The 16,919-nt window shown below is 36.6% G+C and overlaps 2 protein-coding genes, 1 long non-coding RNA gene and 1 pseudogene across 5 annotated transcripts; 1 reads left to right on the top strand and 3 right to left on the bottom strand.

Annotated features, from left to right (window-relative positions):
- On the bottom strand, nt 2,881-3,773 carry LOC18790670 (transcriptional regulator SUPERMAN). The gene has a single exon (XM_007226095.2). The coding sequence runs from the start codon at nt 3,771-3,773 to the stop codon at nt 3,075-3,077; it is 699 nt and encodes a 232-aa protein (XP_007226157.1). The 3' UTR covers nt 2,881-3,074.
- On the bottom strand, nt 7,184-9,382 carry LOC18793337 (serine/threonine-protein kinase BLUS1). Its single transcript, XM_020563425.1, has one exon. The coding sequence runs from the start codon at nt 9,195-9,197 to the stop codon at nt 7,509-7,511; it is 1,689 nt and encodes a 562-aa protein (XP_020419014.1). The 5' UTR covers nt 9,198-9,382; the 3' UTR covers nt 7,184-7,508.
- Nucleotides 9,698-11,458, top strand: LOC109946774. Of its 2 annotated transcripts, XR_002269841.1 has the most exons (5): nt 9,698-10,269; nt 10,525-10,591; nt 10,637-10,668; nt 10,997-11,060; nt 11,266-11,458. It is a non-coding gene; the product is annotated as an uncharacterized LOC109946774 (long non-coding RNA). The 2 variants fall into 2 exon arrangements; XR_002269842.1 differs by lacking the exon at nt 10,637-10,668.
- LOC18793027 lies at nt 12,363-16,819 on the bottom strand (annotated as a pseudogene). Its single transcript, XR_002269944.1, has 8 exons — nt 16,058-16,819; nt 15,661-15,756; nt 15,147-15,281; nt 14,659-14,871; nt 14,392-14,491; nt 14,001-14,173; nt 13,556-13,909; nt 12,363-12,985 (listed from the first exon to the last, which is right to left on the bottom strand). The product of XR_002269944.1 is annotated as a cellulose synthase-like protein G2 (transcript).

The following is a 16,919-nucleotide window of genomic DNA, read 5'->3' as shown; positions in this document are numbered from 1 at the left end:
TACAAATGTGCACACATTTGGATTTTCCTATTGCAATATTTATGAACTTGTTCTTGTTATATAAATTTCTTTTCTTAAATAAAACCAAAACCACAATTTCTTGTTATATGCGTACTTCATATATGTGATCATATATATAAATTCTTTTATATGAATATTTGAATTTATGTCTGAATGTTATTACCGTGTATTCCATAAGAAAAATTAAGACGTTCATATTTTCGTCCATCACACACCATGTCCATCTCTCTCTTCACTTTCACTAAAACAGCCACCTTTGCCGCTTCTTCATAATCCTATTGGTCTCCCTTTCTTTCTCTGTACTTTCATTATGCTATACATGTGAAGGGCCCCTCTAAGTCTAAATTATTTCCCCTTAGTTTCCTTTGTGGTTGGTTTTATTTAAATTATGGCATGCAATAATTTGCTAGTTAGGGTTAAGCTACTTCCCTACTCTCTCCTTGATCCTAATTTAGTATAACTTGTTACTCCTTTTCTCTTGCATATATATATATATATTTAATGCATAGAATCTTAGTGATATTAGGTCTTTGTCATGTGACCCCATAAAAAAAGACAGAGTGAGTTAATTAAAAGTCGACTGTTATGAGAATTTGAAATTGAAACCAAGTGTTCAAAGTCTCATAAGAAGAAATTAAATAAAAAACAAGTGATTAAGATAAGTTTGATACGAAAACTGTCCATAGACGCAAACCTCTTAATGTGATAACAAACAAAACGAAGAAAACAACAATATCATGTCAAAGATTTAGCTTCTTTCCTTTCTCAATGTTTGATATTTGTACATGCCCTCGCTCCCACAGCCCATCACCTATAACCCCCTCATTATAGCATGTTCAAGAGCTGAAACCCCTGTGATGGGCCAAGGCTGTACACTGCAAGGCCTAGAGAATTTGGGACTGCAAATTTTGTACTTTGGGCCCAATTAATCGGGTCGGGCTCTTCTTGGGCAAGCAAAGTCTATAACCTTAGAGAGCTTGAGCTTCAATTCATAGAATGATAACAACATGACGTGATGTTCACATACTTGTGGCTGACTGACTTTGAACTGAGCACAGCATGTAATGAAAATACAAATGAGAATGGGCATGTGCGCTCTCTCTTCTTCAGTTATCTTCCATTCACTTGGACCTCAGAGTTATTATTAGGTAGGGCACTCAATGTGACCAATATTCCTTTGTCAACCAACCATCTAGGGTTGAGCATAAAAGAGAGAAGTAAATTTGGTTCCAATACTTAAAAAGCACAAAATATATCTGAAAATAGTCAGGGCTGTTTCAGACTGCTTTTATAGAAATTGATTATGTTTATAAGCGCTTTTATCAGAAGGAGATTGAAATTTTTGTTGAAACTCATAAGAACTTTCAAATTGTTCTGCACAACACAGTCAGAAACTCTTTTGGTTGTCAAAAAGCCCTTTTAACCATTCTAGACTTCCAGAAACACTAAAAAGAATAAAATTACAAATAGATTGACATCATTGAGACTCGAACCTATCCTTGTTCAAAGAGACATATGCTAGAAATCAGCTCCACCAAATGTATTTATGTGTCAATGTGCTGCACACTAAAGTATATATATAGTTTATATAATATTTCAGGAGCCCTACCTATACGGTGGCACCACTTGCATCATGCCAGCCGGCCCCTTGTTCTTGTCTGATGAGTGCTATGTTTGGCTAAGAGTTTGGGGTGTCTCAGTTGGCTACAAAAGTTTGAACTGACCAAAAAATTTCATTCCATGTAAGGGAAAAGCCATCATACCATTTGACGCCCTGACATTGTCGGGAACATGCAATCCATCAGGTTTTGGGAAAAGCACCAAATGACCCACCACACCACACCACATAAATTTCCATTGACATTGCAAGTCTTTTGTATTTATGCAATCCAAGACATCAATTTCAATATATGATAGAGATCGCTACCATGTTTTAATTCCCATGCCACTTTTTAATTTTCATTTTCTTCTTGTTTTTGGCTTTCTATACTGTTAGCTATCATCACCCCTTTTGTTTTTCTCTTAAAGAAAAAGAAAATTACATTGACAACCCAAGATTGAAAACTTCCCAGAAAATTTTATATAATATTACATGAATCATCATGCATGCATATGTAAACTTCCCAACTCATACAACCTTTCGTTGCATGGAATAGATTATTTGGAGACAAATTAGATGATGGGTTCTATTGTGTATTATTCCTATTCTCTCTCTCTCTCTCTCTCTCTCTCTCTCTCTCTCTCTCTCTCTCTCTCTCAGAGGTAACTGGTGTGGAATGTTTCAATGGTTAGATAGCTTGTAAGTGACCTAGGCCGGATATGAAAACCACATATGCTTTTTTTATTACATCCTTCAAAGAGTACTTAATAAGAAGAACTACGTTGGTTTTCTTATAATAATTATAATTATTAGAGCATTATGAGTAGAATAATAATCCCAACATAAAGCTTTCTCCTGAGCCATTTACTTTCTCTTACAATTAAACCAACTGTACTTCGTGTTGTTAATTTGTTAAGTTACAGTTAACCTAACAAGTTCCACAAACCAACAACGAATATAACTAAAAAACATCAGAAGAAAAAAAAAAAAAAATAGGGAAGAAAAGAAAAAGAAGGTGAGATTCCTGGACTCTCTCTCTCTGCCCCTTCCCTTTCTAAATGGAAAAAAGAGAAGACATCAGTCAAACTTCATAACTCAGTCATGCATCAAACTACAAACTTCTATAATTAATGTGACTGGCCAGCTGATTTTCCCCGAGCTAGGAAGCAAGAAATAAAAAATATATTCAGTTTTGTTAGGTCCTCATGAAATGATCGATGAAATAATATGCTTACAATAGAGGATTACATGCCAAATATATATGTTGTGGGAATACGCAGTTCAACAACGACCATTAAGACAACTAATTTTACTAATATTCTCTTACATTGAAGCATCTCATCCAACATTAACATTTCTTTTGCCTCTTCATAAGTTGATCTAAACCAAGTGAACATACCTTCTTAACTAAAAGGATGCTTGAAAATGTTCATCACTAGCTAGCTAGCGAAAGCTAGGAGTATCCTAACCGAAGTTCCAAATCCAAGTCCTCCTTATTTGTGTCACCAAACATACCAATCTCCAAGTCCAACCTAAGAATTTGACGGGGATCGGCTGCCTTCTTCAAAGTCTTTATGCACCCATCTTGATCTTCTTGTCCAACCCCACACAAAGATTTTGCACCCTTCAATTTACTACTTAAATCCGAAGCTTTGAGGTTTAAAGGATGATTAAAAAGGGTGCCTCCCACAACCCATTTCATATTTTCGCTAGATGGTACCGAAAATATAGGTGGTGGATGAGGAGGAAGAGGAGGTGATATCAAAGAGGGTAGTGATAATGAGCTACTAAATGGCGATACCAAAGAGGAGGATGATGATGGTGATGATGTTGATAAGAAATTAGGGTTAGGGTTAGGTTTAAGGTTAAGGTTAAGGTTAAAAATGGTACTAGTGTACTGAGCATCTATTGGGGGTGAGTTTTTCAGCCTGGCTCGGTCTTTCCTGTGAACATTCATATGGCCCCCCAAAGCCTGAGCAGATCTAAACTCTCTTTTGCAGAAGCTACACGTGTAAGACCTTGGAGGCCATGAGAACCCATTGATGTAGTCTTCTTCACAGCTTTGGCTGCAGTGGATTATTCTTTTGTTGTTCGAATCTCTAATGGCTCTACCATGTTCTTTCAAGTTGTTGCTCAACCTGTTCTTCTCCATACGTGTATGCTCTGATTTATCAGCCGGCTTAACACGGTCAAGAAGATCAAGACACAGAAGTCTAGCTAGCTGGCACAAATCATATATATCAAGTTAAAGTTTTAATAACTCAAGAAACTGCTGCTGAATTCAAATCAGCTCAGTTATTTGAAAAGTTTTTAATCACTAGAAATGAAAGTGATGACGGACTTACAGCAGAGGAGGGGAACGAAGAGATTCGGACCAGCCAATATATGTAGATCAATTGTCTAGAGAAGAGTCCAAGATCGTATTGAAAGAAAATGTCAAGAAATAAATTTCTGACTCTCCAAGCTTTGAAATAGAGGAGAAAATGAAATCTCTCAAAAGTTGTGGAATCATGGAAAGAGAAAGAGATTTATATAGATTGAAAAAAGAAAAAGAAAAGTAAAATGAATAAATGGGAGGTGACTGACCTGAGAAAAATGGTGATGATGGAGTATTGGGCTTTGAGTCTGAGAGAGAGAGAGAGAGAGAGAGAGAGAGAGAGAGAGAGATTAAAGCTTCTGTAAAGGCCATCAAATTTGTAGACGAAAGACTGAAAAATCTGATTGGATGGTACCCCTGAAAGTGTACCATATGTTTGGTCACTACTTACTATACGTCGAACCAAAGTGTGCCAGGATTATACCTTTTTGCCAAATCTAGCTCTCAGTGTTTGTGGATGCTATTAATTTGTATCTAACTTTATCATGTATATTGGCTTCGTACATGATCAGCTTCACCACATGTCTCAATTTCATTGGTCAGCAGCTGGGAACTTCAATGACTCGACTATTTATAGTACATTAATTAACTTATTACCAAGCAAGCCTAAAGACTTATTACTCTGAAATTAATATTAATTAATCATCATCATGAGCTCAAATCACCTTATTATTATGCTCGGTAGATGCACTATTTTCCAGAAAACCAAATGCCTTTTCCAGTCAAGTAATTTTTGTTGAAATGGACGAGGGTAAAAGTCTGATCTCATTAATTTCACAAGCATATGCATGAATGTTCTTGGTTCTTCTCAGTTATTCATCATTAGTCATTTATGGACTCATACTTGGGTTTGATTTCCATAATTTGCATGCATGCATCATGCATATGGTGCGTTTACTCCTAATCATCTCGGCAAATTATAACATAAAGAAATGGAGGTTAGTATTCTCTTTTAAGAGAAGTACAAGAAATACTCTTTGATGTTTGTAAACTTCTTCACATTTACACAGGATCATATTTTTTTTAAACCACACATTATATAGTTGATAACATTACGTGATGGTGTCTATTAACAACTCGCTTGTCATAGTAATTAATTAAATTACACTATGTGATTAACATACGTGGTTGGGAAATGTGATCATCCCTTTAGCATTACTAATAGAATGTTAGCAACTTTATTATAGAGAAGATTTTTTACCTAAAAATCATCTTCTTCTTGAAAAAAAATACATAGGAAAAAAGACTTTTTGAAAATTTCCTGTCCTCTTGGTTAATTTTCGTTTTACATGCGCATGTTGCACTTGGAGGAGCTAGCTAGCTATATGGTTGGCTGATGACAAGTGGTAGGTTGAGTTGCTAAACTGCTTTACATGTTGTTGCCAGATATTTGTTTTGTTTTCAGTTTAAAATACAATCAAATTTAAGAGAGTGCATTGGTTTACACACCCCTCAATGCCTCACAAGAAAAGAAATCTGAGTGTACCCAAATTTCTCCTTTGCATTTTGTGGCAAAAAAGGAGTGAAAGTTTTATCAGAGAACCCACATAGCCAAAAGATCCTACCAAAGATATGAGATTTAGTGAAAGACCCAATGGCCAATTGAGCGAGTCCATGGAATGCTAAATATGGTTTGTGATTGCTATAAGGTTGTAGAGACTGAGTGGCAGGGTTTACCCGCAGTGCACTCTGGTGCCGTCTTCTCCACTCATGGTTTTTTTGTTTTTGCAGCTGCTTGATATTTGGACCAGCCAATCACAACTTTGTGCGGCATTAATTAATGTGATTTTTTGTTGTTGATATATTTCTATGTTTATGTTTCAGAATTTAGGGCATTGAGAAAATAGACGAAACATGGACTATATATATATAGAGGCCCTCTTTGGGCTTGATTTTCTGTCAGTCACCATAATGCTAATTGGTGAGAATCATTAGGGTTTTCCATTGATTGCTGTCTCATCAGACTTGAAATCCTTGAACCCGTCTCTCTTGTCTCAATAAAGAAAAAAAGACAAAGCTCCCATCACATACACACTCTCTATCTGCCAAAAGACTCAAAACTTGTATTATATATAGCAACTTAACAAGATAATTAATTAATTAGGGAGATTCTCCAATAAAGATTTTAAGTTAAGAATTGGTTATATATTTCTAATTTCGACTGTTGGATTGCATTCATTAGATGTGTTGGTAGATTTAATATGCAACATACATGCAACTCAAGGATTGAGATTAGAAATATGTAACCAATCCTCACATAAAATACTTATTGGAGAATTTAACATTTTCTTCTTTTATAATTTATTGACACTTTTTAATTGATGTGACTGTCTACATCATTTGTCACATAAGGTGATATGCGAATGTAGTATACAAATGCGAATGTAGTATACAAATGTGGTAAGAGTAACATTACTCTACATTTATTAGTTGGTTAATTTGAAAATTATTCAGTTAGTGTTTTTGAGGAAGCAATAGTGCCTCTCTAATCCAACAAAACATTTTTCAAAACTATTTTAGCAAAACACAAAAACCAAAAAACTTTTAAAAAAAAGAGAAAAGAAAAAGTGTTTTTCGTTATCTTGTGTCACTCTAACCCACACCAAAACTAACAATTCTGATTATCTTTTTCGAAGTAAAGAATGTGACTTGCAGAAAACGATAAATCGACCTAGCAATTATGTTTCATATGGAAAAAAAAAACATATAGTAATTGAAATTGAAAGAAAAGAAAAGAGTTATTTGGTTTTATGTTGGTTGTACTCCAAAACAATCTGAGCTCACAACGGGAGCTGCCACAATGAGGGGTATGAGTATATGTAAGTTAAAAATGTTAAAATTTAATGGTTAGATCCATGCCCCCTCATTGTAGCCTTTCCCGCACAACACAAGACAACGACCTTGAAGGATCTCAAATTGAGTGTGGCCACGGGCTTGTTTAAGGGCCCAACCTAGTCAATTGATCTTCTACCTGAAGTTAGTTCCATTTGAAGGCCCAAAAGGAGAAAAGAAGCTTAGTTCCATTAACAAAGAGAGAGAATAAAAGAGGAGAAAACAGAGGATCCTCAAGCCTTGTCTAGGACATGGAAATTGGAATGATGTATACACACACAAGTCAATTTACATCTTTCAACTAAATTAGGCCCCTGAAGTTAGCTATCTGCTTTCATTGGAAAACCATGGTCTTCAATCTTAACTTCTTTATTGACTGATCCACCTAAAGCTAACAAGAAGTTGGGATGAAATAGATTCATAATGCAGAAAAAAGGAAAGAAAATCTGAGCACAGTGAACAAATGCTTACAAAATGGCAAACTCCATTTCATATGTAATCAGATTCCAAATATAAAGCTTTCAATACAACAAAGGAATCTGTATTCTTCTGTATGAGAACAACTAGACACAAAAGCATGCAAAGAATTCACCATTAATCAAAAAGCAAAAACTCTCTTGCAATTGCAAATATGCATGCATGCATGCATGCCCTGCCTCAAAATTCAACTAACATATCTCAATCAATACCAGCCCCAGTACTGCTATGTGCACCAGAAACCTGAATCCTTAGAAACTCCAATTCCATCTCCAACTGGAAATTCCTCCCCCTCTCATTCTCCAACTCCACCCTCAGCCTCTCAATCACTTGCCCCATCTGCTCCTCTCTGCTCAACTCCCAAGCTTCCACCCCTCTCAACACGCTCAACAATTTCATCACATTCTGCCTCTGCTCATCCAAGCTCCCTATGAAAGCCACTAGCGCACCCATCATTGCTTCCCTATCCAAACCACCAACCACATTTCCACTGAGGGCACCCATCAGGGCTTCCTCATCAACACCACCACCACCCAACAATCCCCTTATCTCACCCACATTCTCACTATGCTCACCCACCGCCATTGCTTCCCTCCCAGCTTCCATCACACCCACATTCTCACTCTCAGCCTCCTCCTCAACCCGACCCGGTGAACTCGGATTCGACTCACTCCACTCACCTCCCCTGTCCTGGATGATGGATTCTCCACCAAACCGAACCATTTTCACAGCAGAATCGCCTTGAGGCTCAACTGGGAACACAGGGTCGAGATCAAACTCATCCTCATTGAAATTCCACCCACTAATTCTTCTGTGCTTAGCCCTCTGCCTCGCTGAGCTACCTTCATCATCTTCCTCTTCATCCTCATCATCCTCAGCATTAATACCCTTCTCCTTCATCAGCCCTCCCAAAGCCCTGGTTTTCTTGAACCTTTCCTCAACGCTAGGCAATCCCTGAAGCACATTCTTCACCAGAAAATCCAAGCCCCGGCAATGCTTGAAAAACGAGTGCCTCAGCAACCTCTCCGCAGTGGGCCTCTTGTTCGGGTCCTGATCAAGACAACAACCCACCAAGTCCTTGAAGGCCTTAGAGAACTTCTTGCTCTTGTAATTCTTGTCGTGACGATTTTCATAATCCGAAAACCGAAACCTCTTCGTGATCTTCAAAAGCAGAGACTTTGAAGGTGGCAAGTTAGACAGGGGAGGCCCCCCATGAGCCAATTCCAGAGCTGTGATCCCAAAAGACCATACATCCGCCTTGCATCCGTAGCCGTTATGCGAGTGTATCACCTCAGGCGCCATCCAATACGGCGTCCCAGCAACATCGTTTAACCGAATCGAAGACTCTCCACTCGAGTTGGCGTCATAAACAGAAGCAGAAACCCCGAAGTCTGCAACTTTAACCGACCCATTGAAGTCAATCAAGATGTTACCAGCCTTGATGTCTCTGTGGAGGTGCCCTTGGTCATGAAGATACGACATGGCTTTCAATGTCTCCCTGAGGACGACGGCAATGCAGGGCTCTGGTAGGCCGTCGGGGAAAGCAGAGGATATTATGGATTGGAGAGACCCGGCGGACATGAACGGCATGACGACCCAAAGATGACGGTCCACAGTGAAAGAACAATGGGCACTGAGGATATTGGGGTGTGAAAGAAGAGAAAGCGTCTTGGTTTCACGTCGAATGTTGTCGAAATTGGCCCGGGATTGATCGAGATCGATGGACTTGATTGCCACGATTGTGTTGTTCATCGGCAAACAGATGGCTTTGTAAACAACAGCGCTTACGCCGAAGCCAATTTCATCGAGGATTTGGTACGCAGTTGAGTCCAATGGGAATTGGACTTTCTTGGGTTCAGGGTTTTCTTGGTGAGAAGAAGAAGTCGACATTGGAGAAGAAAAAAAAGCAGAGATCTTGATGAACTGAATTGGGTTTTTCTGGATTCTGGGAAGTGGGTTTTGTTGGAGGAGATTGATGGGTTATGAGGAGATAAAGAAAAGTAGGGGTTTAAGCAGAAATCTTGTGAAAGGTTGATGAGGCGGTGAGTGTGGCTTTGGGACGATGCATGTGAGTGGTGAACAAAAGTTTGACTAATTTTCTACTTTTTCATTACTCATAGATACTTTTTGTTACAATAATTAATAAACACATGAAGTTGCTTGGTTAAAAGTTTGATGTTATCATAATTAGTAATAGTTTTGTCATAATTAAAAAAAAATTCTTACATTTGTCAGAATTGACGAATATTAATCTGTAAGTTTCCAAAAAATTATTAATCTTTAAAGTTCTATTCTTACGTCTCCAAAAAATTCGAGTTCAAAATAATGTGTCATTCGTCTCCAAAACAATTTGGATTTTTTTCTTTGGTTAACTAAAGAGGGATATTCAAACTTGACTTTTTCTTAACATTAAAACGAAAAAAATTATTAGACTAAGAGGTAGTTATAGTCTTAACTAGGGATTGTAAGTCCCTCTCTCTGTGTGTGAAGATATGATCATGAATGAATATGTATATGCTCAGTTTAACTGTAAATGTTGATGAAAAGATGAAGTTTTGAACTTGAGGTGGTTGATTAAAAATCAAGAGTCTGTTGCACATGGATCACCCCGTTTCGGCTTTTTTTTTTTAATCCCTATCGGATCTTTGATCAGGTAAACGATCCACACCTTCACTTTCAGTTCTATTAGTCTTGCCTACTTGAACAATCTTGATAGATATTCATTGATGAAAGCTATTAAATTTGTGTTGTAATTTGTAAATCAAAGAAACAAGTCACTGGTATCTCTCATCTGGATCATGCTTGTTTCTGGGTTCTTCTAAAGGTTTTTGATCCAACTTGTCATCAGTCTACACCATAACAGCAAGCGCGTTCAAGGTGCTCATCTTATTCCTGAGTTTTAATGTTTGTTGATGCGAAAAAGTGGTTCGGCACGTGCCTTATGCATCCATTTAAACTCCTGGTATCTCGATGTGTATTGTTTACTATATATGTTTTGATAATTATCTATTATCTACTATTTTTTGTCCCTTTTTAGATGAGTTAATGTTTTTCATTTATGCCAAAATACCTTTAAAAAGTTCTTAGTCTGTCATGTTATTTTGAAGGAATAGAATATGCTTGATATCTTGTTTAGTTTTTTAAATTACTGACTTTCCCTCATTATTACTCTAGAGTCTAATATGTCTTCATCTTTTTTGTTGCTTGTCTTTGACAGAGGTCGAGGACCAGCTACTAGACGTGGGAGTTCGTCATCATACTCTGGATCACCTAGTCCACGGAAGGTTTGTGTTTGTTAGTTTAAATAGAGAGTTCTTGCAATCTTACAGGTACCCCGAAAGATATCTCGTAGTCCAAGAAGGTAATGATTTTTAGCAATTTCTTTTTAAAGTTTTGATCTGAATGAGTTTCACTCCATGTTCGTTTGGATCTCACCGCCATATAAATTTGCTTGTATTTGCCTATGTCCTTTCATCTTTATTGTATTTTATTTGTCATGAATGCCTACGTCTGAGCATTTTTATATAGTTTCATTGGATACATGTTTATCTACGAAATTTGTGTTCACTACTTGTTTTTTGAACTTTAAAAAATTCTCATGTTTCTATGGGACTGGTGGGTTGTTTGGTTTTTAAAAGATCTGGTACTTGGCTTTAGCTTGTTCTGACGGTGGAGGGTGTTTTATGCAGATATTTGAGGAGAAGAAGCAGTTGCAAGAGCAGCAGCAGCAGTTCACCTCCTCATAAGCCATAGGTAAGCAGTTTAATAGTAGTATTGATAAATAATTAATTGCATTAATTGGATGGGTTTATCAGTTTACTAATGCTGCTATGTTGAATCCATTGAGTCAGGTATTTGTTTTTAGTTTGATGTGATTTAATGATGTATACTATTAATATATATATATATATAGTTGCATGTTTGCCTTATGTTTTAATGTGTGTGTTTTTCTTTGTAGATCTTACAATTTTACCGGCACCTACCAACTCAAGTCCTTCGTTTCAATGATAATTTAATATGTGAAGCCTTCATTGGTGTTATGTTTTAATTTTTGGCTTATGTTTCAAATTTCTAATTTAGTTTGTAATTTAATTATCAATTTTTACATTGAGATATAATTCTTAAGATTGTATGTTTGCATTGGATGACCATGTTTTGTATTTGGAAGTTAAGATGGCATGTAGAAATTATTTTAGGTCAAATTTTTATAGAAATGTGAATAGGGCCTTATATGCTACTAAAGCCCACAAAGAAACAAATTTTTTTATTTTAAAAAAAATAGTAAACCGGCCCAAATTGGTTTAAATTGGAAAATCGGACCAGATCAGACAATTCAATTTGATCTGGTTTTCTTCTATTTTTTTTAAAAAACAAAACCGGACCGGACTGGATGAATAATATTGACTCCAATTTTGCATTAAGCTCAGAACCGGATCGAATTGGACCTCGCCCAACCCTAGTCTTAACTTGAACTCAATGTTTGAAGCTTTTTCTCTTCTCTTGCCGTAAGAGTGATTTTGAAAAAGGGCAGTCAACATGAGAGGGGTTCAGAAGTATTTTGGGCATGGTCATGGAGAGGCATCCTATATTATTAATGTAATGTTGCTATCCAGTCGAAACATATTGGGCTTCAATTATGTTGAGTTTAGGCTACGCTAGGTTCAACCCAAACTTGTTGGGCTTAGCTATGGTCATTGCCAAACACAATTATTGATGAAATTTCTTCCATATTATGGCTCCACTCTATAGAAAGTCTAATTTGAAGGCAAAAGTAGTAGAATTCTTTAGTGAATAAAAGAAAAGGACATTGACTTGCAGATTAGTGGTAGCATGTTTGAACTTTTATGACATCATAGTAGTGTGTGTGACAAACCCTCCCTCTTATATAGTTTAGACTATCGGTTATATTCGAAAAAGAAAAGAAAATAACCTTGACTTACAGAGCAATGGTTTTAGGTTTGAATCATCTTGACACCTTAGTAGTGTGTGCGAGAAACCCTATTCATTTTTGTAATTTAGACTATTGCTTGTATTAAAAAATAATAATTTGAACAATAAAAGCAAACAAACCATATTATTAACTCAGAAAAATGGAACTATCATGGACATCGCCCATGTCTCTATCGGCATTGCTACATGAAAATAATAGAACCCAAAAAATAGAAAATCAAGGAAACTATGGCAGAGAGTAATGTGACTGATGGTGGAATGCGACCCCTGTCTTTCCTTATCAGCATCCCTTCAACGATAGGGTAGTTCATCAAAATGACATAAAAGGGTATGAAAACTTGTATGAAAAATTTGTCCAACTCCCCCGAAAAGATGACTCTAGAAATCCCAACAGCAAAGGAAGCCATGTTCAAGATCACCAGAGCAGCCATTGGAGCAAGAAATAATATTGATGTTTGGAAATCAAATACCCCCATATTGTAACGCTTGAGTTGGTCAACATCGTCAACTTTGTTGGTTGGGAAGAAACTGGCTTCTCTCATACCAATTTTCTTCATGAAGGCATCCACACTGCCATATAAGTGAGATGTAACTGACTTCATCATCCATATCCTTTGCTCATTTATCCAATGTCGAAATGTAAATCCCGTTGAGAGAACTTCGTATAAATGTTTTGAAATCGACGATAGGAATACGAACGAAAATACGATGAAGTATGAATTTGAGACCTGCAAATCCAAGAACAAGACCAATATATATTAGGATATTGCATGACTCTAAATCAAATTGAAGATTTTATGACGAGAATTGTTTTTTTATGAGGGCGGTAGAATAGAATGAATGACTATAAGATAAATACTTATATTGTGAGATTGTCAGACTGTCAAACTGTGTATATAATCCACACACTCAATCAAGAATAAACTTACTCACACTAGTAAAAATGACCTGAATATTCATGGATGTTTAGTAGTTATTGCCCTCTAAATGAACATAGATACATGTCCCTACTTATAATTGTTTGTGTCATTTAGTTAGTATAGTAACACATATATGTGCCCAATTAGGGGTTAATAACAACTAAACACCCATAATTATTGAGGCTTTTAATTGGTGTTAATAGTTCAGATTCACAATCTTTATTGTCAAATATCGTGACAAAAAATAGATATTTTTTTTATTATATACAAGGATTTCCTTAAAGATAAGTACTCTTTATCTTGAATCCTTTGCATAAAAGATATTTGATAGGAAGAAATATATATATATATATATATATATATATAAACTTTAATTACCTCTGGGTACAAAGGAATGCCGTTGAGTAGGCAGAGCTGAGGTATGGTAGCAAAGCACCACAATGGCAAGAAATACAAAATGGGGAAAAGAGCAAGTTCTGCATAACACATGCTTTGAACGAAAGTGTGCGTTTTCAAAGGGCCATATATAAGAGGACAAAACTTGGAGATAGCAACATCAACCAACCCAGAGGTCCATCTAGTCCCTTGGACTAAAAAGTCATCCAAATTGGTGGTGCCACTGCCCAAGAACTGTGGCCTTGGTGGATTACAATACACAGAAATCCAACCTTTGCAATGCAAACGAAACCCTGTGAAGTAATCTTCAACCACAGACCCATACATGAAACCAACCTGCCATAAATGAAAGAAAGACCACAATAATTATTAATATTATTAAGTTGAATGATTCAATGGGTATAATTTTAAAAGTATCTGTACTTGCCTCTTCCCCCCATTCGGTGCCATTTTCGAAGGCACAAGAGGCTAGAAGTTGGGCTTCATTTAGCAATGCATTCTTTCTGTGGATGAGCATATCAGGCTTGTTGTTTTGGTGGAGGGATTTGATGAACTCATTGGATGGACCATAAGATTGTCTAAGTTTCATGGGATCCCCATCTGGAAATTCAATAGTGAAACTAGTAATTAGCTATAGAAACTTGTGATTAATTATAACATACAAGAAAGAAATATATACATGGATTAATACAAATACATACTTATATAATGTCTAAGAATATATATTTTTAATGAAGAAGAGGTTCGTAGCTCAAGTAGTTAATAGCAGCTGCAATTACCAAGTCGATCCAAGTAAAACAATATATACAAAGACATACCTTCATGTATGGAGTTTGAACATAAAGACAACCTCTTGATGTAATAGCCCGTACCAGACACACATGGCCCTCCAACCCCATCATAACCTTGCCATAGCAGCTTTGAAAGTAGTCAAGACCAACAAGTCATAAAATTGTCAGATATATTATTGCACATAAAATATATATGTATATATGATTATCTTTAATTATATTTAGGGGCTAATTTGTAATTAAATATATTAATTCATGTATAACTAAAGTGAAGTTTTGTCCTTGAATCCATACCGAAAATACCGACCTCAGCTGACTGTCATAGATATCATTATTACTGATGTTGTGAAATTTTTGAGGGAATTGAACAAGTGCTAGGGAGGGTGATATCTTTGGGTCAAGATGGAAACACATTGCTTGCCGAGCCGAACTTGGATCATGGCAATGCATGTCACAATCTAGCCCTAATATGTAAGGAGAATTGCTTATCACACCAGAGACTCGTAGCTGAAAAACAACATATAAGTGCACAATATATTAATTTACACGTAAATATAAATAAATAAATACATGAATTTGTAGAAAAATTGTTCACTTGTCAAACAGTCGGGCATATATAAGTTATGTCAAACTGTCACTTTGGGTCGATGATAAAATGAATTATTAGTTTGAATGTGTGGTGCTAGATTCATAGCTTTGGTAATGCGTAACATATTATAGATATTTGATAAGAGAATATTACTATAAGATTAGCGAAAAAAAAAAAAAAAAAAGATACATACTAAAACATTAAGCGCTCCAGCTTTAAAATAGTGAGGATGAGAAGGCCTTTTCTCACGAGAAACATAAACAAGGAGAGGCATATTTTTGGTTTCATTCTCTCGAATTGCATCATCACTGGATGCTTCTTGTATAACCTGCCAAATGTCCAGATATGGGTTATGATCATGAATTTATGTTGGAAAATGCATACTTGTCGGTTGGCAAACCGCAGAAGAACTTGGAAACTTGGTTTGTTGTGATGTGCTCACAAATCAAGGCTTACTCTCAACATATTCCCAAAAATTATATCTAGGGACGAGGTTTTAAATATAGCTCTATTTATAAATTATATTTGTTTCTACATGCTTGATTAGAATTTGACTCTCCTTTTTATTTTGAATACTAACTTGCTACAAGTGTCACCACCATTGATATTTATTTAGAAGGTGTAAAAGTAAAAGATTTCTTTAAATTGATGATAATATATATCAAAACCAAATTAGTCAACAAACAATACCAAATGTTAATATATACCTCAATCACTGCAGGGTGATCTCGACCCAGTCTGCTCCTTGTGTCCCCAACCGTTGCTTTTTCTCTTACTCTTTTCTTGAACACCTCATATTTCTCCTGCACCCAAATCTCCCTCATCAACTCTGGTAGCTAGAAACACCATTAAATAATATATAATATACTGTCACATTTGAGTACTGTTTTCGTGTGTCCTATTCACAGTTCATTTTGTATATCATCTCTCTAATAAATTGGTCACGTACAGTTAATTCGAAATCGTACACTAGATATTCAGTTGAGATGTTATAGTTTTCTTTTTCATTTAATGCCCAAATTAATTATATAGCTTGTATGGCCAGCTTTGTCAGTAATAAAATGTTGTGTTGGTTAGTATACAAAAATTTCAACTCTCATTCACCTTAATATCTTCTCTGTCTTGAATGAACTCGCTGCCGCCAAAATCAGCATCCTCCTCTTCTGTAGAGAAATAAGCCTCCGGAGCCCTGCACTTGATCCCATACCTCCTACAAAATGGAAGCCACCACTTTGCAAACCTCCTAGCCTCTCTCATACCCTTCAAAGTCACAGCAGCACCACCATCATCAGACAGATACACATGAAGTTTATCTGGAGGATAGTCCATTGCCATGGCAGATAACACAGTGTTCATCACTCCAACAGTCGGTTCCTTCTCCGGATCCGCAGTGCAGATGAACACATCAACAGCTGGGAGCTTATCATCGCCAGGTAGCCTCTCCGGGAACGCGATTCGTGAAACGGGACGCCATCGAAAAGACTGGCTGAGGAGCCACTCGAAGGATAGGAGGATTTCCGAGACAAACACAAGAAGCCATGCTAAGGTGGTTGCTTTGGTTTTGGTAGTGTCATGGAAGAAGAAGAAAGAAGCTCTGTAGTAAAGCAAGAAGACTAAAGCTATAGAGTGGAAGAATATATGTGTCCGGTTGATGAAGATTGAAAGCTTGTGGACATGGCAGATATGAAGGGGGAGCTTAGAAGAAGTCTCCATATCTTCTTCTATTGTGGCAAGTTTTGTGCTTGGTATGTGCGTTCTCTCAACACACACAAGAATCAACTACCTACACCCTCCACCTCCTTTTAAAGGACCATAAACGACAGAGTATTGACTCATAAATTAAGGTAAAACTAAGCTTTATGAAAATTTAAAAATAAAAATATGTTGAAAAATGTTTTCAGTTTTCTTAATCAGCAAGATACCATGGCCACGGCCGGCTGACTTCTGTGACTATGTATTTCAATGA

The sequence above is a fragment of the Prunus persica genome, chromosome G1, assembly GCF_000346465.2.
Source record: "Prunus persica cultivar Lovell chromosome G1, Prunus_persica_NCBIv2, whole genome shotgun sequence".
NCBI classification, from domain to species: Eukaryota; Viridiplantae; Streptophyta; class Magnoliopsida; order Rosales; family Rosaceae; genus Prunus; species Prunus persica.
Note: the sequence above shows the minus strand (reverse complement) of the source record. Positions and strands in the feature narration are given on the sequence as shown.